A 26,262-nucleotide genomic window follows, 5' to 3' on the forward strand; every position below is an offset into this window, starting at 1 on the left:
TGTGTCTTAAAATCCCCCCCCCCCCAAATTTTTTAATTAAAAAAAAAAAAAAAAAAAAAAAAAAACGATAGGTTAAAATATCGGCCATCCCTTAATAATAATAATAATATTGAAGTTTATTTTATGTCACATTAACAATAAAATGTTTCTTTTTGGAATAAATCCCTTTAAGTACTAGAGTACTTTTAGGGAATTCTTCTTAATTATTTTTCTTCTTAAATTTTCTTCATCTTCTTTATTAGTTCATACCTGTTATTCCGGCCCTGGTTATTGTAGTGGTTGCGGTGATGGTTGTAGCCTCGGCCGCCGCCATAGTAGAAACCGCCCCTGCCTCGATAGCCGCCCCCGCGTCTCGTGGCCGCCACGCCGAACGTTTCCGAGTTCATCTTGCGCTCCTGACGCCAGTCTGTGCGTTGGAATGCACTGGAAAAGAAAAGAAGAGAATATATCTTGTTTATCCTGCTAGGATAGGACTGAAAAGTCCCTTTACTTCCGCAGTCTAAACAAGGACTTGTGTATTTAGTACAGGTACAGGTAATTTAGAAGGAAAGGTCAATTCCTAGGTAAAGTCGAAAAAATCCAAAACTGAAGTCGGCGAAAAAGTATCTTTAAAAAAGGTTTGAAAATTTAATTTTTATTTGCCATTCTAAAGTAAGAGTCCAAACAGTTGTGTTGTCAAAATCGTCTGTTTCCCGTCATTTGTACCCGACAAAAATAATGCATCCGTTCAAACGCATTACACTAGTGACACCTTCTATGGGAAAGTTAATGTGACGTCATCGCGTACGGGAACGTACGTCATGACGTCAAGATACAAGATTTACCGGTATTTTTCAAATTCCAAAAAGAAAAGAAAATCAAATATTTCAGAAATCAGTTAGATTGGTTAATCCAAAAGTTTACTTAAATGAAGCTTTAACTCATTTTGTGGACCCGGGCATTAATAAAAATTAAATACCCATCTCAAGGATCAAACTCACCCCTTGCTTCGCTCGACGGCCTCACAGCTGATGTTGTCGAAGAAGGACTTGGTCTTGTCGTAGAACTTGTCATCCTCAGGCTCCGTATCTCCTACCCCAGTCTCATTGCCGCTGTCATCTTTCTTGCCATCCGGATCTGAGCCGGGTGCACCCACACCTCCATTGCCGACCGAGCCACCTGTACCATTCACCACAACTGGTGCACCACCGTCCTCTATGGGGAGAAGGAAGGGTTTTGAATTTGAAATATGGTAAATCTTTAATCTTTGAAAAAAGTTGATGTATCAAACCAAATTACTTATTTAATCAATGGAAAAATTGGTGATGCTGTACTTAACTGGCAAAATGGGCATCCAAGAGAAATAAAATAAAAAAAAAAAAAACAAGAGTTATTTCCAACTCTAAATGTCTTCCTAACTTATTTTATCTAGGTTCTCTTGAAACACAACACTGCCACCCTAGTTACCTTGGGGAAGCTAGCACGTCTGTCCTGAAACCATTTAAAAAAAAAAAATCAGTGTTTCACCAACATTTTTATTTCGTAGGAATGAGACAACTGCTACATTAAACGCATGTGCTCTGTTTTGAAGCATTAGACAGGAACCTCTAAGTACAATACATACCATTTTTAAAACTTCACCAATGGGGGGGAAAAATCAAAAGGATTATGTTCAAGTTCAAAAAATACATTAAATAAATTTATTAGACAGTTCAAATTCAAAAATAAAGTATTTGTTCAATCAAATGAAATAATACAGAAGGAAAATACATTCAGAAAGGTAGGTACAATTCTCTTGAAACACAACACTGCCACCCTAGTTACCTTGGGGAAGGTAGCACGTCTGTCCTGAAACCATTAACGCCCGGTGTGCTTATTATACCCGAAACTGATAAGAGAAAAAAAAATCAGTGTTTCACCAACATTTTTATTTCGTAGGAATGAGACAACTGCTACATTAAACGCATGTGCTCTGTTTTGAAGCATGCCCATCCCATAGTATGCCTCTCATCAGATGCCTTTAACAACTAAAAGAATCTCACCAAGTTTGGTTTCGTTGAGTTTGCTCAGCATCTCGTTGAACTCGGAGTTGGCCTTGTCGAAGTCGTAGTCCGCGTCAAACTTGAGCGTGTGCTTGCCGCCCTTGCCGCCATAACCGCCGCCTCCCGCGCCGCCAAACCCGGGTCCGCGGCTCCGGGGCCGAGGGCGCCGACCGCCGCTGATGCTCCGCTGGCGGTTGTTATGCCAGCCACCTCCGCCGCGCGGGCCGCCATCTCTGCCGCCAACACCACCGCCGCCTTGGTGTGACATACGCTGTAACGGGAGACAAATTAAAACCTTGGGAAGATTTAAGTAGGAACCATACGACCGTATTTTGTGTTTCCAAGAAAAAAAAACACTGTTTTTGAAAAGGCCTTCAACGCTTTCTGTTAGCTCTCAAAATGTCATTCCTATTTTTTTTATATATTTGCCGAGTCTCGAACCCATAACTTCTTGACTGTAAGTCGGACAGTCTTGAACCAATCGATTCCTCGTCAAAAGTTCCATAAGACAGAATGGTTAGTGGACCCGAAAAGTGTATTGGGGACTTTTATGGGGCAAAAAACAGATTTTATGTGTTAATTTCCTATGGGGCACTTTTAGGTTGAACAAGCTGTAGATGTTACTTACATAATTGTCGCGGTAATTGTCGCGTCCGCCGCCGCGATGATGATGATGCGTGTCGCGGTCCCGATAGTCGCGGAACTCGTGTCGCATCTCGTTGCGGTCGTAGAAGAATTAACATTGAGTGTTTGTGAATGAATAAGATTAAATTTAAATATAAAAAAACCATGTATTGAAATGAAACCCCAAATTAATTGATTTGTAATACATCTAAGAAAAAGAGGTAGAGGTAGAAGAAAATTTGGTATGTTATCGGATATCCTGAAGGGCAAATCATATGCAGAGTTAAGAGAGGATGCACAAGATAGAGAAAAGTGGAGAAAGTTGTACTGATACCTGTCCTTGGACAGATTTACAAGTATATATATAAATAATACATCTAGATGGATGAAATCACATGCTGCTGGCTTTTCCCAGTCCCGGCTAGATGAGGTGGGTACCTTATTGTCAAATGGAGGGTGAAACCCCAGTCAATAAGGCCTTGGCATTTAGAAGTAAGTTACACAATGAAAAAAAAAAAAAAATGGACAGATTGCAAATTGCAATACTAGTATAGCTCACTATACTGTAGTAATAGAAAGAAAAAAAAATACCAACTTTCAATCCTTACAATGAATGGCTCAGAACTTTACTGACCTGTACAATAGCTGGGTCATTGGGTGGCATCGGCTGGCCTTGGACCACCCGAATGTCTTTGATGTCAGAACCACGGAAAAGGATGAAGTCGTAGATTTGACTCTGAGCAGGGACGGGGCATTGTGCCTCCCGGTCTTCTGTTCCAAATGATCGAACTGGAAAGGACGGAATTCAGAATTAGATATTAGGGTAAGTAAATAAAGGTCTATTAAATAAAACAAAAATAATTTAAAAGGAAAAAAAAAAACATGCAGTCAGTACACCAAATACCTACCTACTTAACTTATGTAGCAGTGACTTTAAAAAAGTGGGGGAATTAATATATAAATCAAATTGCTTAATCAAAGAGTTAAACCAAGTTTAAAAAGTCTGATGTTGGTCCTGGCCATTTAGGAAGCAGACAGGAACCTCTAAGTACAATACATACCATTTTTAAAACTTCACCAATGGGGGGAAAATCAAAAGGATTATGTTCAAGTTCAAAAAATACATTAGATAAATTAGACAGTTCAAATTCAAAAATAAAGTATTTGTTCAATCAAATGAAATAATACAGAAGGAAAATACATTCAGAAAGGTAGGTACAATCCAGGTAAAAATAAAATATGTTCAATGAATGAATGGCAAAGTTCATGGTTCACAATAGAATGAATGAGTTTGCAAGATACAACTTTGAATGAACATGATTGTACCTACCTGTCACACATGACCATGGCTTTCTTTGTTCATAAAAATAAACAAATTTCCTCCAACATGAAAAGTGAAATTTAACATGTGCTGATGGCAAATAACAAGAAAGCAAGAGATGGGGAAGCTCGGCTAAAGACTGTAGACAACCAACAATTCAGGAACACCAATAATTAAATGATTGAATTTTTGGCAGAAATTATACAAGATTTGAGTAGGTAACTTCAAGGAATTGAATTGTCTACCAACATTAGTTGAAGAGATAGCATTTTGAAGAGAATCGAATTTATATACAGGTTTAAAACCAACAAGCTGTGAAATCGAAAGTGTAAACAAAGAAGTCATCGGTGATTTTTCTCGGCTAAATAGGAAGAGGTCAGCTAGGATTGAATGATAGAAGAATATAATACAAAGTAGGCTTGAGAATCCATCAGATATGTAAAACTATTGATTGTAAGCAAAATACAGGAAGGTAATCCTAGCATTTGGCTTCAACTCCGGTTCTCTGGTAGGACGACCTGAAATTTAGTTTGTAACTTTTTTTGGTGTTCCAACAGATTGAAATCTTCGGTTTTGGCTTCAACTCCGGTTCTCTGGTAGGACGACCTGAAATTTAGTTTGTAACTTTTTTTGGTGTTCCAACAGATTGAAATCTTCGGTGCATCATGAAAGCAGGCATTGTGGGTACAAGTGTTTCTGTGGGGACAAAGTTTACCGACAAACCGGTGAAATTAAAAAAATCACAGAATACTTACCATTGGAAAGAGCTATTGTACATTCATTGGGGTCGACAGTAAAAAGTTCTCCTTCGTAACGAATGTCCGCTTTTGAAATCAAACTGATTTTACTACCCAATTCTGGCATTCCGGAGCTCATCTTGAAAGTATTTTAAAGACAATACTTGAAAGGATGACAAGGATAAAACTAGATTAACATCACAATAAAATGAGAAAAATAATATAAAAAAATTAAATCACACTGGGTGCATATTTTACTAAACTTTAATTGGAGATTTTCCGAAACAAACAATAGACGCAAGCACATCAACGAATACTTGTAAAAAAAAAAAAACAAATCCAGAAAGAACTGTCAATAGGGGCGAGCACATTAGTGAGCACTTTGAAAAAAAAAAATTACATATTCATCTTCGGTTTATGTTTGTTAGAGGACGACAATAAAAATCCCATGTAATTTCACTCGTCCTCAGGGTAATTAAATCACAATCTCTAACCAAAACCAACTAAACTTCCATTCTAAAAAATTTCTAAAATCCAAATCCAAAAACAACAAAAAAGAAAAATGGTTGGAAAAAAGCCGAAAGAGAGGCAAAAAGAGATGAATGAGTAGTGGACATCTACTCAAAAAGTTTAAATCACAATCTCTAACCAAAACCAACTAAACTTCCATTCTAAAAAATTTCTAAAATCCAAATCCAAAAACATAAAAACAACAAAAAAGAAAAATGGTTGGAAAAAAGCCGAAAGAGAGGCAAAAAGAGATGAATGAGTAGTGGACATCTACTCAAAAAGTAGAAAAGTGAAGCCGAAATAGCGCTGGAAGCCGAAAGAGAGGCAAAAAGAGATGAATGAGTAGTGGACATCTACTCAAAAAGTAGAAAAGTGAAGCCGAAATAGCGCTGGTAGTGTGTAGGACTAGAAGTATAACACATTGCTTTCCCCATTTTTATTTTAACGGATACTACGGATAGTCTACTGTCTACTCGTCTAATTAAGTCTAATATATGGTTGCTGGTTGGTTTAATTTTGATTTAATTTACAAAAATACTACTACGGATAGTCTACTGTCTACTCGTCTAATTAAGTCTAATATATGGTTGCTGGTTGGTTTAATTTTGATTTAATTTACAAAAATAACTACACTCGCAGAAAAAATACTCAGCTCGCCAGCCTAGTTAGCTTTAGTTGGTAGCACGTCCACTAGGCCGCGGGCCGCGGAGCGGGTTCGATTCCCGCCCGCGGCGGATTTTATCCCCAACGGATAATATTCATTCTCGGAAAGGCTTGCTTTCTCCTATCCTGACTTTCTTCTCTCTTTGATTTCGGGACTAGGTATAAGACCCATAGCGTTACAGTTCCCTCTATCAAATATCTTTTTGGGATAGAGAACGAAGGTGTGTTTTTCAAATTTATATAGGTATTTTAAACCACAAAAAAAACTCTTTTCTGCGAGGCGAGAGTCAGAGCTATTATCAGTACTATTACAGTCAGAGCTCCGTTGAGGATGCCATGCATTTTTTTTTTTTTTTTTTTTTTTTTTTTTTTTTTTTGGGGGGTTTTGTGAGGCATAAAAAATTTCTATTTTATCTCTGTGGGCTAGTGAGCCATATTTATTTTCATTACCTTTTTCTTACCTTCTGCCAAAAGTGTTAAAGTGCCTAAAAAAAAAAAGATGTTTTATTTACTTTTATTTCTTCCAAGCGCAGTTGACAAATGTCAATTGTAAGTTATATTACTATCTAAGAAGCACAAAGGCTTGTGACCAAATTCTCTAATAGACTATCCTATTGTCATTTAAGATCTTTACGCAAGTGTACTAAAGTTTCAAGTCAATCAACCCAGTGAAAATGAGTTAACAAGGTTTTAAATTTAAAGTTAAAAAAAAAATGCATAAGAGAGAATATGTTTCTAAAATCAAATACCTAACCCTACAAGTAGAATTCTCATGCTTATAAATCCCTAAAAGGGGCATGCTGTTATTCTAAATTAAAAACGTGCAAGTCACAAAATTATAGTTGAATCAATCAGGCAAAGATTTAGAGGGGGAAAAATTGGTGACCATTTAGGAAATCATGTGCTACTTATAATTTCATGCAGTAGAATAGAATATACCGTCTGTACTTTCAGAAAGAGACTGAAAAAAGTCCCTTTACTCACAAAGTAGTGTTACTAATTCCATTTGAAATGAAGAAATAGAAAACTACAGAAATTCCGTGCAGCAGTGAAAATATGAGATATCACAGGCAAATGGTTAGAGAAGCATGGCAGGTGTTCTATTAGCCAAAAATCTATGGGTTCATGCAAGAGTGTTAGTTAACTTGAGAATATTCTTCACGGGTTCATGCAAAAGTTTGTTAGTTTGGAAAAAAAGGAGTGAGGATATTCTTTGCAAATACATAGTAGTGTTTCCATGAGAACTTCTTCAAGTGAAGAAGAAAAATGCCTTGAATTAAAGAATTTCTAAAAAAGTACAAAACTATAGTTGAAAAAATATGAAGTGTGTAGAAGAGCAAAATAAGGCAGGCAGTATTTAGCATAAGCAGTGGGGGTGCAGTTATTGGTTTCACGATGCTGACAAGCGACACACAGGGATGCTTTCTTTGATGTGAAAATCAAAGGTCAGATTCGTAGTACAAAGCTATAGTTGAAAAAATATGAAGTGTGTAGAAGAGCAAAATAAGGCAGGCAGTATTTAGCATAAGAAGTGGGGGTGCAGTTATTGGTTTCACGATGCTGACAAGCGACACACAGGGATGCTTTCTTTGATGTGAAAATCAAAGGTCAGATTCGTCTTACCAGAACTGCCTCCTGACTGATGATTCATGTTGGGGACCGAGTTTTGATTTTGGGATGGTCGAGGGGACGGTGGCTCATGGCCCACACTCACGGGATGAGCCCCGACATGGGACACGGGCAAGGGTTTGTGGGGCTCACGAGTAAATGTCATACCGGACATGGGGTTGTATCCTCCAGCGGACACAGATGGGTGAACGTGATGTGAGGCTCCCATGCTACCTGCCATGAGATGACTGCCAGGTGCAGCACCCAGATGATGCGAGTAGGCATGAGTGTGTGTGGGTTGCACTACACCTGGGTACCCAGGGGCTGCCGATGGAGGAGGATGAGAAATCTGATGCTGTGGAAAAGAAGAAGAATTAACATTGAGTTTTTGTGAATGAATAGATTCGTAGAAGCTCAACCCGTCCTTTGGGGCTGGCCAGCCCCTACACCTAAGCCTCAATTTGGGCTTTTTGTGTGTGATGAATAAGATTAAATTTAAATATAAAAAAAACTATGTATTGAAATGAAACCCCAAATCAATTGATTTGTAATACATCTAGATGGATGAAATCACATGCTGCTGGCTTTTCCCAGTCCCGGCTAGATGAGGTGGGTACCTTATTGTCACATTGAGTGTTTGTGAATGAATAAGATTAAATTTAAATATAAAAAAACTATGTATTGAAGTAAAACCCCAAATTAATTGATTTGTAATACATCTAGATGGATGAAATCACATGCTGCTGGCTTTTCCCAGTCCCGGCTAGATGAGGTGGGTACCTTATTGTCAAATGGAGGGTGAAACCCCAGTCAATAAGGCCTTGGCATTTAGAAGTAAGTTACACAATGGAAAAAAAAAAATGGCCAGATTGCAATACTTTCATTACTAGTATAGCTCACTATAATGTAGTAATAGAAAGAAAAAAAAATACCAACTTTCAATCCTTACAATGAATGGCTCAGAACTTTACTGACCTGTACAATAGCTGGGTCATTGGGTGGCATCGGCTGGCCTTGGACCACCCGAATGTCTTTGATGTCAGAACCACGGAAAAGGATGAAGTCGTAGATTTGACTCTGAGCAGGGACGGGGCATTGTGCCTCCCGGTCTTCTGTTCCAAATGATCGAACTGGAAAGGACCGAATTCAGAATTAGATATTAGGGTAAGTAAATAAAGGTCTGTTAAATAAAACAAAAATAATTTAAAAGGAAAAAAAAAAACATGCAGTCAGTACACCAAATACCTACCTACTTAACTTATGTAGTAGTGACTTTAAAAAAGTGGGGGAATTAATATATAAATCAAATTGCTTAATCAAAGAGTTAAACCAAGTTTAAAAAGTCTGGAATTCAGAATTAGATATTAGGGTAAGTAAATAAAGGTCTGTTAGATAAAACAAAAATAATTTAAAAGGAAAAAAAAAACATGCAGTCAGTACACCAAATACCTACCTACTTAACTTATGTAGCAGTGACTTTAAAAAAGTGGGGGAATTAATATATAAATCAAATTGCTTAATCAAAGAGTTAAACCAAGTTTAAAAAGTCTGATGTTGGTCCTGGCCATTTAGGAAGCAGACAGGAAATGATTTCAGGTTTCCAACTACTCCACTACAAGAGGATGGTCAAAATCCAAAAAAGCGGTAATATTTTATTTTATAACTATTTCATTCTGATGTAATTTTTATTTGTTTCCTATTAACAGTCCACCCTCAGTGCAATAGTCCTAAACTAAAATGGATGTAGCACACAAGGGATCAGAAAGAGACCACCTCAACATAATGATAATAACAGTCCACCCTTGACAGATTCTGCTGGGCTATTGTCACTAACCCCTAAGGAAGTAAACTTCTCTTTTCATTTCAGTGTATGACAACTTTGGGTGTACTAGCGGGTGGAGCGGGAGCTCTTCTCTATGCACTGGAAAGTTCCTATGTCCAGGCTGGTGACTTGGAACTTCATCCACCTCATTTGAAGTGGTCCCACAGTGGGTTACTGGACTCTTTCGATCATGCCAGGTAAGGGAATAGAATTTAGTTCTGTGTACAGAAGTAACTGCAAATCCTAAATAATTAAAAAAAAAAAAATGCAACTGTAACTTTTTTTAGGCACACTATGTACCTAGGCACTTACTTACATTGTTTGTAGAAAAAAAAATCAAAGAAAAATGGACAAGATAGAAAGCCAGCTGTTCCAAGAATAAACCTTTACCAATAGGAGAAAGTTTGCTCTAGGCAGGGATAAAACCTGCAACTTGGACCTTACATGCCAGGTTTTCTACCTTCCAAGCTAACTAGGCTGGCATTGTATGACTCTTGCCTTGCAAATGCTAGGTCAGAGGTTCAATTCCCACCCAGGACAAACTTTATCCTAAATAGATGGGGTCTGTTCTTAGAATGGCTGGCTTTCTCCTATGCTGTCAAAGCTCTTGTAAATGTGTCTAATATTATTTCATGACTTATACCTAAGCAGTCCATTTTTTTTAATACATAGTGCAGGGTAAAACCCTCATTTCGTCGTTCAAATTTCACTACTGTGTAAGTTGATTTTTCTACGTCTGTTCTTAGAATGGCTGGCTTTCTCCTATGCTGTCAAAGCTCTTGTAAATGTGTCTAATATTATTTCATGACTTACTTATACCTAAGCAGTCCATTATTTTTTAATACATAGTGCAGGGTAAAACCCTCATTTCATCGTTCAAATTTCACTACTGTGTAAGTTGATTTTTCTAACTTTTCAGGAGACAATGTGATTGTTCACTATCTTTCAAATCACTATCAGGTTAAGTGGTAGTGATATTGTTGATTGTAATGTGCTCTGTTGTATTTTTATTAAATGTCTTCAAATCATCGTGTAGAGGAGAGAATACCGAATCCAACAATGTGCATAACTTACACCCATATTTATGAACAACATGCTGGCTCTTAAGTTCGTGCTAAGCATAGTCTCAAGGCATTTGATTGGTCAATTTTGACTTGAGACTGATCTAAGAACGATCATTCTTGTTCATAAATACGAGTGTCAGTTTTGCCAAAAATCGACTTACGCGGTAGTGAAATTTGAACGACATAAACAGAGAGTAGATTAACTTAGCCTGGCTAAGTCTGATAGGGAGGATACCAGTCTGATATTTCCCTTGCTAAAGAAAAAGCAAAGGTTGAGTGTAGAAGGACATCCACTCCGCGAAGCAATCACCTGACAAAAAAATGTCAACCCCACCTGAACACGGAAAAAGGCAAACCTTAGGAGTTATACAGTGACATGAAGGTACTGATAGGGCTAGGTTTAAAAAATGGGAGAGACAAAAAAAAAGTAAAGAAAAAATCGATTATTTTCGTATGGTTTTTCTATTTTTCAAGCCTAGCTCAGCCCTGTGTATAACCATCAAATAACCCTCTATCAGCCAGCCTAGTTAGCTTGGTTGGTAGTGGTGATATTGTTGATTGTAATGTGCTCTGTTGTATTTTTATTAAATGTCTTCAAATCATCGTCATAGTGATATTGTTGATTGTAATGTGCTCTGTTGTATTTTTATTAAATGTCTTCAAATCATCGTGTAGAGGAGAGAATACCGAATCCAACAATGTGCATAACTCAGTTTCGCCAAAAATCGACTTATGTGGTAGTGAAATTTGAACAACGTAAGAGAGTAGATCAACTTGGCCTGGCTAAGTCTGATAGGGAGGATACCAGTCTGATATTTCCCTTGCTAAAGAAAAAGCAAAGGTTGAGTGTAGAAGGACATCCTCTCCGAGAAGCAATCACCTGACAAAAAAAATGTTGACCCCACCTGAACACGGGAAAAGGCAAACCTTAGGAGTTATGCAGTGACATGAAGGTACTGATAGGGCTAGGTTTAAAAAATGGGAGAGACAAAAAGAAGTAAAAAATTCGATTATTTTTGTATAGTTTTTTTCTATTTTTCAAGCCTAGCTCAGCCCTGGGTATAACCATCAAATAACCCTCTATCAGCCAGCCTAGTTAGCTTGGTTGGTAGTGTGTCAGTGTGTCTGCCTAGTAAGCTCTGGGCTGCAGGTTCGATTCCCACTTGGGGTGGATTTTATCCTGAACGGATAATGTTCTTACTCGAAACGGCTGGCTTTCTCCTATCCTGTCTTCCTTTTTTCCTAGATTTCGGGACAATAAGACTTTAGCAGCTACAGTTCCCTCTATCAAACCTCTTTAAAAAAAAAGTAAGATCTAGGTTTAGATTTGTAAAGTCTCAACTGCCCCAGCACAGTAAGCCTCAGAGTGGGCTTTCTGTTTATACTGAACAGTTTTTGTACTGAACAACAGTTTTTGCATTGTGTTTGTTTCATATGTTTGATTCATAACTCTGGAAAAAAAACTCCATCAAAGAAAATTTATATTTTTATACTGAACAACAGTTTTTGCATTGTGTTTGTTTCATATGTTTGATTCATAACTCTGGAAAAAAAACTCCATCAAAGAAAATTTATATTGTAAGATCTAGGTTTAGATTTGTAAAGTCTCAACTGCCCCAGCACAGTAAGCCTCAGAGTGGGCTTTCTGTTTATACTGAAGCTATTGTACGCGTTTTTTCCTTTCGCATTTTCCTTGGTGGAAACTGGGGAAATGGAACGTTGCCTGGCATTGTACCATTTCTACATTTCCCAACATTACCACCTGGAAATTGCGAAAGGAAGACGTGTGTCGCTCCCAGGTGCTTCTAGATCAGTCGGAAAACTCACACCAAGCTTTGTAAACAAGTCCTCAGCGTAATAACAATAGCGAGTTTTTACAACCAAAATTAGTGTCCCGTTAACTGAACTGTTTAACGTTATTTGACGAAAATCGTTTCTACACATGCGCAGGAATGAGTTTTCGTCAAAAAACGTTTAGAGTTCAATTAACGAGACGCTAATTTTGGTTGCAAAAACTCAATTTATATTTATTTGTTCCCCAGTATCCGGCGTGGTTACGAGGTGTACAAGAACGTGTGCGCGGCCTGCCACTCGGCCCGCTTCATTTGTTATCGTAACCTGGTCGGCGTGTCCCACACGGAGGCCGAAGCTAAGCGAGAGGCCGAAGAGATCATGGTGGAGGACGGGCCGAACGAGAAGGGCGAGATGTTCAAGCGGCCCGGCAAACTGTCCGATACCTTCCCGTCGCCTTATCCAAATGAGGAGGCGGCCCGCGCGGCCAACAACGGGGCCTACCCGCCTGACTTGTCCTACATTACGATGGCTAGACATGGCGCTGAGGTGAGTCGATTTTACATATTAATAAAATCTAAATTAAAAACAAAATAATAAAAATAAAAATATAAGACCTTGTTTGGACTGACTGCGGGAGTAAAGGGACTTTTCAGTCTCATTCTGGCAGTAGTAACAGGGTATACATATTCTATTCTATTCTAAATCACTTTTTTAGGTTGGATAGAGGGAACTGTAACTGCTAAGGTTTCATCATGCCAAAAGCAAAGTGGAAAGTTCCGATAACGAGACCTATCTGTTTAGAAGAAAATCCGCCTCGGGCGGGAATCAAACATGCGATCTAGCCCTTACTAGGCAAGCGCGCTAGCCTCCAAATCAAACAGGCTGGCTGAAGAGGGCGAGGGTGACCGAAGATATCATGCCAAAAGCAAAGTGGAAAGTTCCGAGAACGAGACCTATCTGTTTAGAAGAAAATCCGCCTCGGGCGGGTATCAAACATGCGATCTAGCCCTTACTAGGCAAGCGCGCTAGCCTCCAAATCAAACAGGCTGGCTGAAGAGGGCGAGGGTGACCGAAGAAAAGGGTGAAGGATTGCGTGACTCGAGATTTGAGTGAGAACAATTTAACAGGACATGAGGTACACAATAGGGCTGCCTGGAAAGGACCGATAAGAAACGCCGACCCTATTTAAATAGGAAAAGGCTAGGAAGAAGAAGAATTGTTTTTGATATTTGGGTATTTCGGTTTTCTTTTCTTATTTCAGGACTACGTGTTCCACTTACTGACGGGCTACATGGACCCCCCTGCCGGAGTTCAGATCAGAGAGGGTTGGAAGGATTGCGTGACTCTCAAGATTTGAGTGAGCAATTGAACAGGACATGAGGTACACAATAGGGCTGCCTGGAAAGGACTGACAAGAAACGCCGACCCTATTTAAATAGGAAAAGGCTAGGAAGATGAAGAAGAATTGTTTTTGATATTTGGGTATTTCGGTTTTCTTGTCTTATTTCAGGACTACGTGTTCCACTTACTGACGGGCTACATGGATCCCCCTGCCGGAGTTCAGATCAGAGAGGGTCTTTACTTCAACCCGTACTTCTTGGGAGGTGCCATTGGTACGTTGGACTGTTTACCTACTTATTACAATTAGAATTATCTCATTTGATTAAGACTAGTTTTTTTTATGTTTTCTGGACGTTTTTATTTCGTATCACCGAAACCTGTAACAACTGCTACATCAGATGGGGTGACAAGAGACACTATACTTTACACTCTCCATTTAGGTGCTGGGATTTAACACGAAAACACCACGAATTCGAAGCACAAAGTCGAAGAAAAAAAAACCGCCGGGAATCAAACCCGGGACCTTCGGTGTATAAGCCTAGTACGGCCGTCGATCAATGTGAATTTATTGTGAATCGATGTGGATCGACGCGATCAACTATGTTTGGATACAACTTGAAAAATTCTAAAACTACAAAATGTAGTGGGACACACCCATAAGGTGAAGTCCTTAAATTAAAATAAATGGAAAAAAGGTATACCTATATGTTTACATACCTGTACCTATATACATAGGTCCCTACTTCCAAGGGTCTGTGATCAATGCTTACGTCAGCTAAAACAAAAGAGAAAGCAGTAGTGAATTTTTAGCACCAAATTTTTTTACTGGCGCACTATCCACTGTGCACCCAGTTCCAGGAAGAGGCAAGTGTACCATCTTCGCAGGGAAAAAGTTACTAAAAAAATTTTGAGAATCATTTGTAGAACTTTCCACAAAAAGTTCTTTTTTCATCAAATAAATACATAGAAATCTTTTATTTGATGAATACCTATTTTAAATTTTATTAATAATCGATCATTTGATTGATTTGTATCACTTTCCACTTTTGAAATCCGTTTATAAATATTTTATGAAAATAATTTCACTCGTTTCAAAGGTGGTCACACTGGCAACTTTTGGTTTGTTTACCTTTTTTTTCTCCTCGTATTTTTCCTTCATCAGCTGACTTCGTCTGGTCTGGTCAAGCAGACTTTCCACTTTTGAAATCCGTTTATAAATATTTTGTGAAAATAATTTCACTCGTTTCAAAGGTGGTCACACTGGCAACTTTTGGTTTGTTTACCTTTTTTTTCTGCTCGTATTTTTCCTTCATCAGCTGACTTCGTCTGGTCAAGCAAAGTTCGATCGAAGGAAAGGACTTTTTCTCAATAAAAAATGTCTTTTATTTGCTAAAAGCTCAATAGTCCTTCGTTATTTCCTTTCGTTTGTTTAGAAGTGTGTAGTATGGTCAAGCAAAGTTCGATCGAAGGAAAGAACTTTTTCTCAATAAAAAATGTCTTTTATTTGCTAAAAGCTCAATAGTCCTTCGTTATTTCCTTTCGTTTGTTTAGAAGTGTGTAGTAATTACCTTAGAAAACCCCCGCGGTGTGTACAATAAGCATACTTCAAGTGTAGTTTCAAATCTGCCCTTTCCTTATCAACTCTACCCCTGAGAAATCATGGCAGGAGCTGTTACCAGAGTTTTTACCTCAAAATTACTCAAAACTCATCCTTCTCTAGTGCAAATCAATGTAAGTGTTCAGTTGATCCTCAGATAGCCGAAATATGAACACATTATGTAATCAAAAACATCATCCTCGTCTGTTGGCTTATGTGTATTGTGTAGCTCAATCACCTTCAGTTTAGTTTCTAGGGCATATTTTATAGGTTAGAATTTAGCTGCAAAATTTTCAATGTAATTGCTATCAGATTATTATCACCCTAATCAAAAACATCATCCTCGTCTGTTGGCTTATGTGTATTGTGTAGCTCAATCACCTTCAGTTTAGTTTCTAGGGCATATTTTATAGGTTAGAATTTAGCTGCAAAATTTTCAATGTAATTGCTATCAGATTATTATCACGAAATAATCTATTCAAATGTATTGCAAGCAATGTTTGGATATGCATGATAAGCCAATGGTTCCTTTTTTTACTACAAAATGTAGTGGGACACACCCATAGGGTGAAGTCCTAAAATTAAAATAAATGGAAAAAAGGTATACCTATATGTTTACATACCTGTACCTATATACATAGGTCCCTACTTCCAAGGGTCTGTGATATTGGATATGCATGATAAGCCAATGGTTCCTTTTTTACTTCAAAATGTAGTCGGACACACCCATAAGGTGAAGTCCTAAAATTAAAATAAATTGAAAAAAGGTATACCTATATGTTTACATACCTGTACATAGGTCCCTACTTCCCTACTTCCAAGGGTCCCTACTTCCAAGGTCCCTACTTCCAAGGTCCCTACTTCCAAGGTCCCTACTTCCAATACATAGGTCCCTACTTCCAAGGGTCTGTGATATTTAAAGGCCCAATTTTTTATTTCAAATTTGGTTAGTATGTACCTATAATTACCTAGTGATTAAGGCCCTTAGGTTTCCATCGGACTACCTTCGTCAATGGACTACTGACATTGTAAGTTATGGATGATTGTATGACATGATTGTTTAGTTGGCAAATCAGTTCTAATGTCATCTACACCTCTTTTATGATTTCAGGTTTCCAACTACTCCACTACAAGAGGATGGTCAAAATCCAAAAAAGCGGTAATATTTTATTTAATAACTATTTCATTCTGATATAATTTTTATGTGTTTCCTATCAACAGTCCACCCTCAGTGCAATAGTCCTAAACTAAAATGGATGTGGCACACAAGGGATCAGAAAGAGACCACCTCAACATAATGATAACTTTATGGATTTCTGGACAAAATTTTCACCACCTCTTTCGTGTTCCTGGTAAAAAGACCTTTAATTTGATATATAGGTCGACCAGGTTTGGATAAGTCCTTCTATGGGAACAGACCGACGACACCGAAGCGAATACAATAGTCCGTCCCTTATACCTTTTTATTACTATTGTAATAATAAAGGAAGGAAAATTTCAAGATCAGAGCTCATTTGTGTGAGAAAATGTGAAAAAAATCCCCCAAAAACCAGTTTTTTTGGCTTTATGGATTTCTGGACAAAATTTTCATCACCTCTTTCGTGTTCCTGGTAAAAAGACCTTTAATTTGATATATAGGTCGACCAGGTTTGGAAAGTCCTTCTATGGGAACAGACCGACGACACCGAAGCGAATACAATAGTCCGTCCCTTATACTTTTTTATTACTATTGTAATATTAAAGGAAGGACGGACTAAAAATTGATTTGTCCTATTGTATGTTGGTTTCAGGTATGGCCCAGGCTCTGTACAATGAGATCATAGAGTATGAAGACGGAACGCCGGCTACTCAATCTCAGCTAGCCAAGGATGTGTCCACGTTCCTCAAGTGGTGCGGTGAACCCGAGCATGATACCAGGAAACGCATGGCCATCAAGGTACCTACTTTGTGTTGAAAGTCCTTTTACTTACCTCTCTAGTCGGCTCCCATTGCGTAGTGGTCACTGCGCTCGCCTTGCACGCGGGAGACCCGGGTACGATTCCGGCTTAGCCAGCGTTCACTGGGCTAAGCATGCCACCACTTAACCACTTGTTTATTTGATGAAGCGGCGACCAAAGCAGTATTTTCCTTTCGGATTCTGAAACCATTTCTCCTCTACAGACCGAGTGTACACATATGTGTACACAATTTTAGAAGTGCTAGATGCCTGAAGAAAAAAAAATTACTCCCTTCATCCCAATTTTTTATTTCAAATTTGGTTAGTATGTACCTATAATTACCTAGTGATTAAGGCCCTTAGGTTTCCATCGGACTACCTTCGTCAATGGACTACTGACATTGTAAGTTATGGATGATTGTATGACATGATTGTTTAGTTGGCAAATCAGTTCTAATGTTATCTACACCTCTTTTGTGATTTCAGGTTTCCAACTACTCCACTACAAGAGGATGGTCAAAATCCAAAAAAGCGGTAATATTTTATTTCATAACTATTTCATTCTGATGTAATTTTTATGTGTTTCCTATTAACAGTCCACCCTCAGTGCAATAGTCCTAAACTAAAATGGATGTGGCACACAAGGGATCAAAAAGAGACCACCTCAACATAATGATAATAACAGTCCACCCTTGACAGATTCTGCTGGGCTATTGTCACTAATCCCTAAGGAAGTAAACTTCTCTTTTCATTTCAGTGTATGACAACTTTGGGTGTACTAGCGGGTGGAGCGGGAGCTCTTCTCTATGCACTACAGGCTGTTGGATTGATGACGATTCTGACCGCCGCCCTGTTCTACTTGAAACGATACAAGTTCTCTTCGCTCAAGACGAGAAAGATTTCCTACAAACCCTCCAGTAAGGACAATTAAACCCGCCCCACTCCTTCAGTCAAACCCTGTAGACCTAGCCACAACACAACAATGGATTCAAAGCTGGCTTTACTATAATAGTAAAAAGGAACGAAGGAAGAATAAGCCACAATACAACAATGGATTCAAAGCTGGAGATTTACTATAATAGTAATAATAACGAAGGAAGAATAAGCCACAATACAACAATGAATTCAAAGCTGGAGATTTACTATAAAAGTAAATGTAACGAAGGAAAAATGAGCCACAACACAGATGGATTTACTATAATAGTAAAAGTAACGGAGGAAGAATAACACTGGAACAAGGTATGCTAGATTTACTATACTAGTAAAACATGTTAGAGAGGAAATTTTGTGCTGTTAATATTTATTTGGAATAAAAGCTGAAAAAATGTCCTGAACAAAAGGCCGTACTCTTTTAACTCACATGAAGGGGGTAGTAAAAGTAACGGAGGAAGAATAACGCTGGAACAAGGTATGCTAGATTTACTATACTAGTAAAACATGTTAGAGAGGGAATTTTGTGCTGTTAATATTTATTTGGAATAAAAGCTGAAAAAATGTCCTGAACAAAAGGCCGTACTCTTTTAACTCACATGAAGGGGTGAACACCTAAATGAAACTTTGATATAAAATAACTATTGGGGAGAATATACCTAGATTAGATTTACTATACCATTTACTTTAATAGTAAAAGTACTAAAGAGCTAAAGACCTGAATTAAACTCACATGAAGGGGTAAACACGTCGGTGTGTGAAACACTACTTTGAACTAATTGGGGGTCGTAATTTTTGATGTGAGTGAAAAATCCGTTTTAGCCTTTGATTTTATGAAGAACTTACTTATATTGGAAATTTTTAGTCTTTGTTCGGATTGAAAAATAGGCCACGTGCTAGCTATTGTACATGTCCTGAACAAAAGGCCGTACTCTTTTAACTCACATGAAGGGGTGAACACCTAAATGAAACTTTGATATAAAATAACTATTGGGGAGAATATACCTAGATTAGATTTACTATACCATTTACTTTAATAGTAAAAGTACTAAAGACCTGAATTAAACTCACATGAAGGGGTAAACACGTCGGTGTGTGAAACACTACTTTGAACTAATTGGGGGTCGTAATTTTTGATGTGAGTGAAAAATCCGTTTTAGCCTTTGATTTTATGAAGAACTTACTTATATTGGAAATTTTTAGTCTTTGTTCGGATTGAAAAATAGGCCACGTGCTATTGTACGCGTTTTTTCCTTTCGCATTTTCCTTGGTGGAAACTGGGGAAATGGAACGTTGCCTGGCATTGTACCATTTCTACATTTCCCAACATTACCACCTGGAAATTGCGAAAGGAAGACGTGTGTCGCTCCCAGGTGCTTCTAGATCAGTCGGAAAACTCACACCAAGCTTTGTAAACAAGTCCTCAGCCTAAAAACAATAGCGAGTTTTTACAACCAAAATTAGTGTCCCGTTAACTGAACTGTTTAACGTAAACAATAACGAGTTTTTACAACCAAAATTAGTGTCCCGTTAACTGAACTGTTTAACGTTATTTGACGAAAACTCGTTCCTACACATGCGCAGGAATGAGTTTTCGTCAAATAACGTTTAGAGTTCAATTAACGAGACGCTAATTTTGGTTGCAAAAACTCTCTAATTTATCGGCCCTATTCCACCAGGGGTAATGTAAGAATTGAATAAATACAGGGATAGGATTTGGAATCCTATCCCTGTATTGTAAGCAGAGCATGTCTTATTGTAAGCAGAGAACTGAGAACAGACCAAAGAATGATGGAATCGAAACTGTGTAGTATTTTCCCAATTGTTGATCTCGTTGATTGAATAAATACAGGGATAGGATTTGGAATGGGAAGATGTATGTCTTATTGTAAGCAGAGAACTGAGAACAGACCAAAGAATGATGGAATCGAAACTGTGTAGTATTTTCCCAATTGTTGATCTCGTTGCTAAGCAACATTGTTACTGGGTGGTTGTTGTTTTCAATACTGTGTGTATAAAAAGACTACTTACCTCTCTAGTCGGCTCCCATTGCGTAGTGGTCACTGCGCTCGCCTTGCACGCGGGAGACCCGGGTACGATTCCGGGACCTTAGCCAGCGTTCACTAGGCTAAGCATGCCACCACTTAACCACTTGTTTATTTGATGAAGCGGCGACCAAAGCAGTATTTTCCTTTCGGATTCTGAAACCATTTCCCCCCTCTTTTTCAAGATATCGCTTCCCATCGAAGATCAAGGGTTGGGAATGCGCCGTCTTGGATTTCCAATAGTTTAGTATAGGCGCTACCACGCCACCTGGAGGTTGAACCCATCCCGTATTTTCCTTTCAATAACCTGTTCTATTTGTGCGACACTGTACGAGTAAAGAACACGTCACAAAGGCAACTTGTAATTCCCGTTACTTGAAAAGAGGGGAAATAGTTTTGTCTAGGCGCTACCACGCCACCTGGAGGTTGAACCCACCCCGTATTTTCCTTCCAATAACCTGTTCTATTTGTGCGACACTGTACGAGTAAAGAACACGTCACAAAGGCAACTTGTAATTCCCGTTACTTGAAAAGAGGGGAAATTGAGCTTTAAAAGAGGGGAAATTGAGCTTTAGAAGAGCGGAAAATGGTCTCAGTTTTCAAACGGAAAATAAGTACATATAAGTATAAGTAGTTCTTTATTTAGACTATCAGCTTTAAGTTTAAGTTGTTCCATTATACTTAGGTGGATTTCACATCTAGACTGCAACTTGTAGTATACGACAGTTTTCGTGTTGAGGGCTACATAGTCTTATGGGCCTGTTCAAACTTAAACTCAAAGTTTAAGTGTGAACAGACAGGCCCATAAGACTATGTAGCAATCAACATGAAAACTGCCGTATACTACAAGTTGCAGTCTAGATGTGAAATACTAGTAAAACATGTTAGAGAGGGAATTTTGTGCTGTTAATATTTATTTGGAATAAAAGCTGAAAAAATGTCCTGAACAAAAGGCCGTACTCTTTTAACTCACATGAAGGGGTGAACACCTAAATGAAACTTTGATATAAAATAACTATTGGGGAGAATATACCTAGATTAGATTTACTATACCATTTACTTTAATAGTAAAAGTACTAAAGAGCTAAAGACCTGAATTAAACTCACATGAAGGGGTAAACACGTCGGTGTGTGAAACACTACTTTGAACTAATTGGGGGTCGTAATTTTTGATGTGAGTGAAAAATCCGTTTTAGCCTTTGATTTTATGAAGAACTTACTTATATTGGAAATTTTTAGTCTTTGTTCGGATTGAAAAATAGGCCACGTGCTATTGTACGCGTTTTTTCCTTTCGCATTTTCCTTGGTGGAAACTGGGGAAATGGAACGTTGCCTGGCATTGTACCATTTCTACATTTCCCAACATTACCACCTGGAAATTGCGAAAGGAAGACGTGTGTCGCTCCCAGGTGCTTCTAGATCAGTCGGAAAACTCACACCAAGCTTTGTAAACAAGTCCTCAGCCTAAAAACAATAACGAGTTTTTACAACCAAAATTAGTGTCCCGTTAACTGAACTGTTTAACGTTATTTGACGAAAACTCGTTTCTACACATGCGCAGGAATGAGTTTTCGTCAAAAAACGTTTAGAGTTCAATTAACGAGACGCTAATTTTGGTTGCAAAAACTCTCTAATTTATCGGCCCTATTCCACCAGGGCCCTATTTCCTAAAACCACTCCGCACTAGGTACCCAGTACCCGCTTTTTAGTCCTTGAGCAGAAAATAAGGAAATAATATTGACAAACAGACAGTACGACGTTTTTTCTGTACGGGGAGTTAAAAGTGAGTGCAGAGTTCTTGAAATTTATCAGCCCTATTCCACCAGGGCCCTATTTCCTAAAACCACTCCGCACTAGGTACCCGCTTTTTAGTCCTCGAGCAGAAAATAAGGAAATAATATTGACAAACAGACAGTACGACGTTTTTTCTGTACGGGGAGTTAAAAGTGAGTGCAGAGTTCTTGAAATAGGGCCCTCAGTTTGGGAAATTATTCTGCCAATTGCAAATCAAAAGATCAGCCTCTACAGAAGGTGTTTTAAATATAAAGGCTAGAGTGTGTTTTAGACCTGCCACTTACGCTAACGTTTAGAGTTCAATTAACGAGACGCTAATCTGCCAATTGCAAATCAAAAGATCAGCCTCTACAGAAGGTGTTTTAAATATAAAGGCTAGAGTGTGTTTTAGACCTGCCACTTACGCTCAGACCCAGGGCCTCTAGGTCTGTCATACGGTCTGATGGTGGATTTTACCAACCTTCTTTCCAGCCTCAAACAGCCCGTTAGCTTAACACCCCTGTTAAGCCAATACAAATTAAATGGAACTTAACTGGCTGTTAGCTTAACAGGAGTCCTAATGACTGAATAAATATTGGTGAAATCCAACATGAGCGTGAGTGATGGAAAAAGCTTGAGCCCCCGGGTCTCTCAGACTGTCTGATAGATGTCAGAAGGTCTGAGTGTGAATGACTGACATTACGGACCAAATCTTCGGTGTGAAACAACTGCTATATTGGGGACTTTGTCTGTGTCATAGTACTCATAGTATGGTCATCCCATGCTACCTCCCTCGTAAGGGGTCTGTGCCATAGCATGTCAAGCCTGTAGTTTCCCATGATGTCATCGAATAGGCAGATACAACTCTCCAAATTAGATTCGGGTTGCTATAACACAGACACTTCAAGTCCCCAATGTACCAGCTGGTCTGATAGATGTCAGAAGGTCTGAGTGTGAATGACTGACATTACGGACCAAATCTTCGGTGTGAAACAACTGCTATATTGGGGACTTTGTCTGTGTCATAGTATGGTCATCCCATGCTACCTCCCTCGTAAAGGGTCTGTGCCATAGCATGCCAAGCCTGTAGTTTCCCATGATGTCATCGAATAGGCAGATACAACTCTCCAAATTAGATTCGGGTTGCTATAACATAATAACACAGACACTTCAAGTCCCCAATGTACCAGCTGATTCACAGCTGAACAAATTTGGTGTGTAAAATAAATCACTCTTTCCACCACCTTAAGGGAATAGAATTTAGTTCTGTGTACAGAAGTAACTGCAAATCCTAAATAATTTAAAAAAAAATGCAACTGTAACTTTTTTAGGCACACTATGTACCTAGACACTTACTTACATTGTTTGTAGAAAAAAAAATCAAAGAAAAAAGGACAAGATAGAAGCCAGCTGTTCCAAGAATAAACCTTTACCAATAGGAGAAGGTTTGCTCTGGGCAGGGATAAAACCTGCAACTTGGACCTTACATGCCAGGTTTTCTACCTTCCAAGCTAACTAGGCTGGCATTGTATGACTCTTGCCTTGTATGGGCGCTACCACGCCACCTGGAGGTTGAACCCACCCCGTATTTTCCTTTCAATAACCTGTACTATTTGTGCGACACTGTACGAGTAAAGAACACGTCACAAAGGCAACTTGTAATTCCCGTTACTTGAAAAGAGGGGAAATTGAGCTTTAAAAGAGGGGAAATTGAGCTTTAGAAGAGCGGAAAATGGTCTCAGTTTTCAAACGGAAAATAAGTACATATAAGTATAAGTAGTTCTTTATTTAGACTATCAGCTTAGATTAAGTTGTTCCATTATACTAAGGTGGATTTCACATCTAGACTCCAACTTGTAGTATACGACAGTTTTCGTGTTGATGGCTACATAGTCTTATGGGCCTGTTCAAACTTAAACTCAAAGTTTAAGTGTGAACAGACAGGCCCATAAGACTATGTAGCCCTCATTTTCATGATGCCGTATACTACAAGTTGCAGTCTAGATGTGAAATAGCCCTAACAGTTTTAAAATACGACTTAACACACATGTCTTTCTGTTGACAGGCTGTTGGATTGATGACGATTCTGACCGCCGCCCTGTTCTACTTGAAACGATACAAGTTCTCTGCCCTCATCATGAAAACTGCCGTATACTACAAGTTGCAGTCTAGATGTGAAATAGCCCTAACAGTTTTAAAATACGACCTAACACACATGTCTTTCTGTTGACAGGCTGTTGGATTGATGACGATTCTGACCGCCGCCCTGTTCTACTTGAAACGATACAAGTTCTCTTCGCTCAAGACGAGAAAGATTTCCTACAAACCCTCCAGTAAGGACAATTAAACCCGCCCCACTCCTTCAGTCAAACCCTGTAGACCTAGCCACAACACAACAATGGATTCAAAGCTGGAGATTTACTATAATAGTAAAAAGGAACGAAGGAAGAATAAGCCACAATACAACAATGGATTCAAAGCTGGAGTAAAAAAAAACAAGCCTTTGGTATGAATACCTACCTTCAAACACTCCTCCAACAATTCCACTGCGCCCAGTCCGCATGCGGTCTCCGCAGCCGTCCGATTGCGGACGCAAATATTGCGGATATTCCAGGCGGCGTACTTGACTATCTTGATATTTGCGGAGTGCTGTTTGACCAGATTTAAAATGGTATCGAGGATGTTGTAGTCGAGTAGTTTGGATACAATACCGGGGTGGCGTAGCGTCAGGGTGGCGAGGAGAAGAAGGAAGCTTTCGTTCAGCTGGATACACACCTGGAAAATAGAAGTGTAGCTTAAATAAAATTGTATTTGATGATCGTAAAATATTTATAAATCAGATAAAAATAAAATAAAGATGAAAAAAAAAATCGATACATTGATGTCATAAAGTCAACATAGAAAAAAAAAAACGAGGAGAGAGGGATGACATGAAAGAAACCGGAGATATGATGACAGAATATGGTGGAAAGGTTTTGTCCATCGACCCAGTCAGTAGATTGGAACGATATGGTTATGTATGTAAAAATAAAATGAAATATTTCTATCAAGATAATTTCGATTAGAAGGTTTTAAAATGGTGAGCTTTCGATGTCACTAGCTTAAAAATACAAGTGGAGAAGCTCCCATGGTGTAGAGGTCACTGCGCCCGCCTTGCACGCGGGAGACCTGGGTTCGATTCCCGGCGGGGTCAAAAAATTTGTATCATGCATGATTGATTCCTGTAACTAACTGTTGCGGGAGTGATCGCTGCCAGCATGGTAGGTAAACATTGGTTGTTCGGATTATTGAGATACATATTGGGAAAATTCTACAATGCTGCAGTAAGCACCAAAGTTGTGAGTCGAGTAATAACACAAAGAAACGGCATTTATTTATTTTATTTTAGGTGTATTTTCCTTTTGCGAAACTGAACACTAAGAAAATCCACCAGTGCAATTAGAAAATTAAATAAATAAAGATCATCTGTTCTAAGAACAAACCTTATCTGTTAAGGATAAGAGATGGACTTGAATTATTCATTATTTACCCATTTTTTTCTCTGCTAAGAGGGATTTTTTTCCACTTACTACACTCTCGTCCTTGAGTTTTCCCTTCCGCTCGTCAATCACGTTGACAATCTCAACGATGATCTCCACCAGTCCGCTCTCATACAACGCGTTCTTCATGTCATCGTTTTTTCTCTGCTAAAAAGGATTTTTTTCTCTGCTAAGCGGGGTTTTATCTCTACTAAGTGGGATTTTTTTCCACTTACCCCACTCTGGTCCTTGAGTTTTCCCTTCCGTTCATCAATCGCGTTGACAATCTCAACGATGATCTCCACCAGCCCGCTCTCGTACAACGCGTTCTTCACGTCATCGTTTCCAGCGATCGTCTTGACTAGCGTCATACTCGCGTTGACCAACTCGACGGTGTCACCGGTGAGATACCCTTCGAGAATTCTGGTGAGCTCGGCGCGTAGCAGCTCCTGGAAAGAAAGAGGGGGTTTTATGAGAGAACGGTGTCACCGGTGAGATACCCTTCGAGAATTCTGGTGAGCTCGGCGCGTAGCAGCTCCTGGAAAGAAAGAGGGGGTTTTATGAGAGCCAAAACAAATACAGTAGAACCTTGATTATTTCAACTAATTGGGACCGAGGGTAGTTGAAATAATCGAAAGTTGAAATAATTGAAATTCCGTATAACACAATGAAAAAGGGTCCAAAACAAATACAGTAGAACCCTGATTATTTCAACTAATTGGGACCGAGGGTAGTTGAAATAATCGAAAGTTGAAATAATTGAAATTCCGTATAACACAATGAAAAAGGGGCATAATTTAGATTATAAAAGAACAAAATGGTTAATAAATACCCTATTTTGAACTGATTTTGGGGTTGAAATAATCGCGGTTCTAGTGTAAGTGTAATCAGGGCCGTATCCAGGATTTTGTCGAAGGGGGGTGAAAGGGAGTTCAAACAATAATGAACTGGAGGGGGG

At 38.8% G+C, this 26,262-nt stretch overlaps 4 protein-coding genes and 4 long non-coding RNA genes across 8 annotated transcripts in view; 3 read left to right on the plus strand and 5 right to left on the minus strand.

The window, feature by feature from the left end:
• The window catches only part of LOC103514700 (protein LSM14 homolog A), a 6,517-nt gene extending 1,579 nt beyond the window's left edge, over positions 1 to 4,938 (minus strand). The window contains exons 1-6 of the mRNA XM_008479597.3: positions 4,722 to 4,938; positions 3,280 to 3,434; positions 2,650 to 2,757; positions 2,022 to 2,292; positions 981 to 1,194; positions 250 to 423 (exon numbers count right to left, since the gene is read on the minus strand). Of these exons, the coding sequence (XP_008477819.1) occupies positions 250 to 423; positions 981 to 1,194; positions 2,022 to 2,292; positions 2,650 to 2,757; positions 3,280 to 3,434; positions 4,722 to 4,842 (1,043 nt within the window). The 5' untranslated portion in view covers positions 4,843 to 4,938. The remainder of the gene's footprint in view (positions 1 to 249; positions 424 to 980; positions 1,195 to 2,021; positions 2,293 to 2,649; positions 2,758 to 3,279; positions 3,435 to 4,721) is intronic.
• Positions 4,939 to 7,361: 2,423 nt separating this feature from the next.
• LOC103514701 lies at positions 7,362 to 8,616 on the minus strand. Its single transcript, XM_008479598.2, has 2 exons — positions 8,460 to 8,616; positions 7,362 to 7,839 (listed from the first exon to the last, which is right to left on the minus strand). Exons 1-2 carry the CDS (start codon positions 8,487 to 8,489, stop codon positions 7,429 to 7,431), a joined length of 441 nt encoding a protein of 146 aa, XP_008477820.1. The 5' UTR covers positions 8,490 to 8,616; the 3' UTR covers positions 7,362 to 7,428.
• A 91-nt stretch (positions 8,617 to 8,707) lies between these two features.
• LOC103514702 (cytochrome c1, heme protein, mitochondrial) lies at positions 8,708 to 18,255 on the plus strand. Its single transcript, XM_017446325.2, has 7 exons — positions 8,708 to 8,716; positions 9,081 to 9,128; positions 9,352 to 9,503; positions 12,413 to 12,710; positions 13,675 to 13,777; positions 16,893 to 17,038; positions 17,856 to 18,255. The coding sequence occupies exons 1-7, from the start codon at positions 8,708 to 8,710 to the stop codon at positions 17,967 to 17,969; spliced, it is 870 nt and encodes a 289-aa protein (XP_017301814.2). The 3' UTR covers positions 17,970 to 18,255.
• A 164-nt stretch (positions 18,256 to 18,419) lies between these two features.
• Positions 18,420 to 22,036, plus strand: LOC113469735. The gene is made up of 3 exons (XR_003393067.1): positions 18,420 to 18,477; positions 20,902 to 21,707; positions 21,871 to 22,036. It is a non-coding gene; the product is annotated as an uncharacterized LOC113469735 (long non-coding RNA).
• Positions 18,466 to 19,448, minus strand: LOC113469734. The gene is made up of 2 exons (XR_003393066.1): positions 18,930 to 19,448; positions 18,466 to 18,583 (listed from the first exon to the last, which is right to left on the minus strand). It is a non-coding gene; the product is annotated as an uncharacterized LOC113469734 (long non-coding RNA).
• On the minus strand, positions 21,943 to 22,274 carry LOC113469732. The gene is made up of 2 exons (XR_003393064.1): positions 22,201 to 22,274; positions 21,943 to 22,080 (listed from the first exon to the last, which is right to left on the minus strand). It is a non-coding gene; the product is annotated as an uncharacterized LOC113469732 (long non-coding RNA).
• A 110-nt stretch (positions 22,275 to 22,384) lies between these two features.
• On the plus strand, positions 22,385 to 23,030 carry LOC113469733. The gene is made up of 2 exons (XR_003393065.1): positions 22,385 to 22,463; positions 22,732 to 23,030. It is a non-coding gene; the product is annotated as an uncharacterized LOC113469733 (long non-coding RNA).
• A 1,122-nt stretch (positions 23,031 to 24,152) lies between these two features.
• On the minus strand, positions 24,153 to 25,757 carry LOC103514703. Its single transcript, XM_026827595.1, has 3 exons — positions 25,541 to 25,757; positions 24,307 to 24,561; positions 24,153 to 24,167 (listed from the first exon to the last, which is right to left on the minus strand). Exons 1-3 carry the CDS (start codon positions 25,673 to 25,675, stop codon positions 24,153 to 24,155), a joined length of 405 nt encoding a protein of 134 aa, XP_026683396.1. The 5' UTR covers positions 25,676 to 25,757.
• Between the last annotated feature and the right edge of the window lie 505 nt (positions 25,758 to 26,262).

This window comes from Diaphorina citri, unplaced genomic scaffold (genome assembly GCF_000475195.1).
Source record: "Diaphorina citri unplaced genomic scaffold, Diaci psyllid genome assembly version 1.1 scaffold1205, whole genome shotgun sequence".
Classification (NCBI taxonomy): Eukaryota; Metazoa; Arthropoda; class Insecta; order Hemiptera; family Psyllidae; genus Diaphorina; species Diaphorina citri.

What these genes read in the sequence shown, in the direction of transcription:
- LOC103514701 (XM_008479598.2), bottom strand. Translation starts at nt 8,489, where the DNA reads ATGCCACCCAATGACCCAGCTATTGTACAG. An exon ending in ATGACCCAGCTATTGTACAG is followed by an intron (nt 7,840 to 8,459) that starts GTCAGTAAAGTT and finishes TCTTTTCCACAG; the next exon opens with CATCAGATTTCTCATCCTCC.
- LOC103514703 (XM_026827595.1), bottom strand. Translation starts at nt 25,675, where the DNA reads ATGACGCTAGTCAAGACGATCGCTGGAAACGATGACGTGAAGAACGCG. An exon ending in AACTCAAGGACCAGAGTGGG is followed by an intron (nt 24,562 to 25,540) that starts GTAAGTGGAAAA and finishes TCTATTTTCCAG; the next exon opens with GTGTGTATCCAGCTGAACGA.
- LOC103514702 (XM_017446325.2), top strand. An exon ending in GACTCTTTCGATCATGCCAG is followed by an intron (nt 9,504 to 12,412) that starts GTAAGGGAATAG and finishes TTTGTTCCCCAG; the next exon opens with TATCCGGCGTGGTTACGAGG. An exon ending in GGAAACGCATGGCCATCAAG is followed by an intron (nt 17,039 to 17,855) that starts GTACCTACTTTG and finishes TATGCACTACAG; the next exon opens with GCTGTTGGATTGATGACGAT.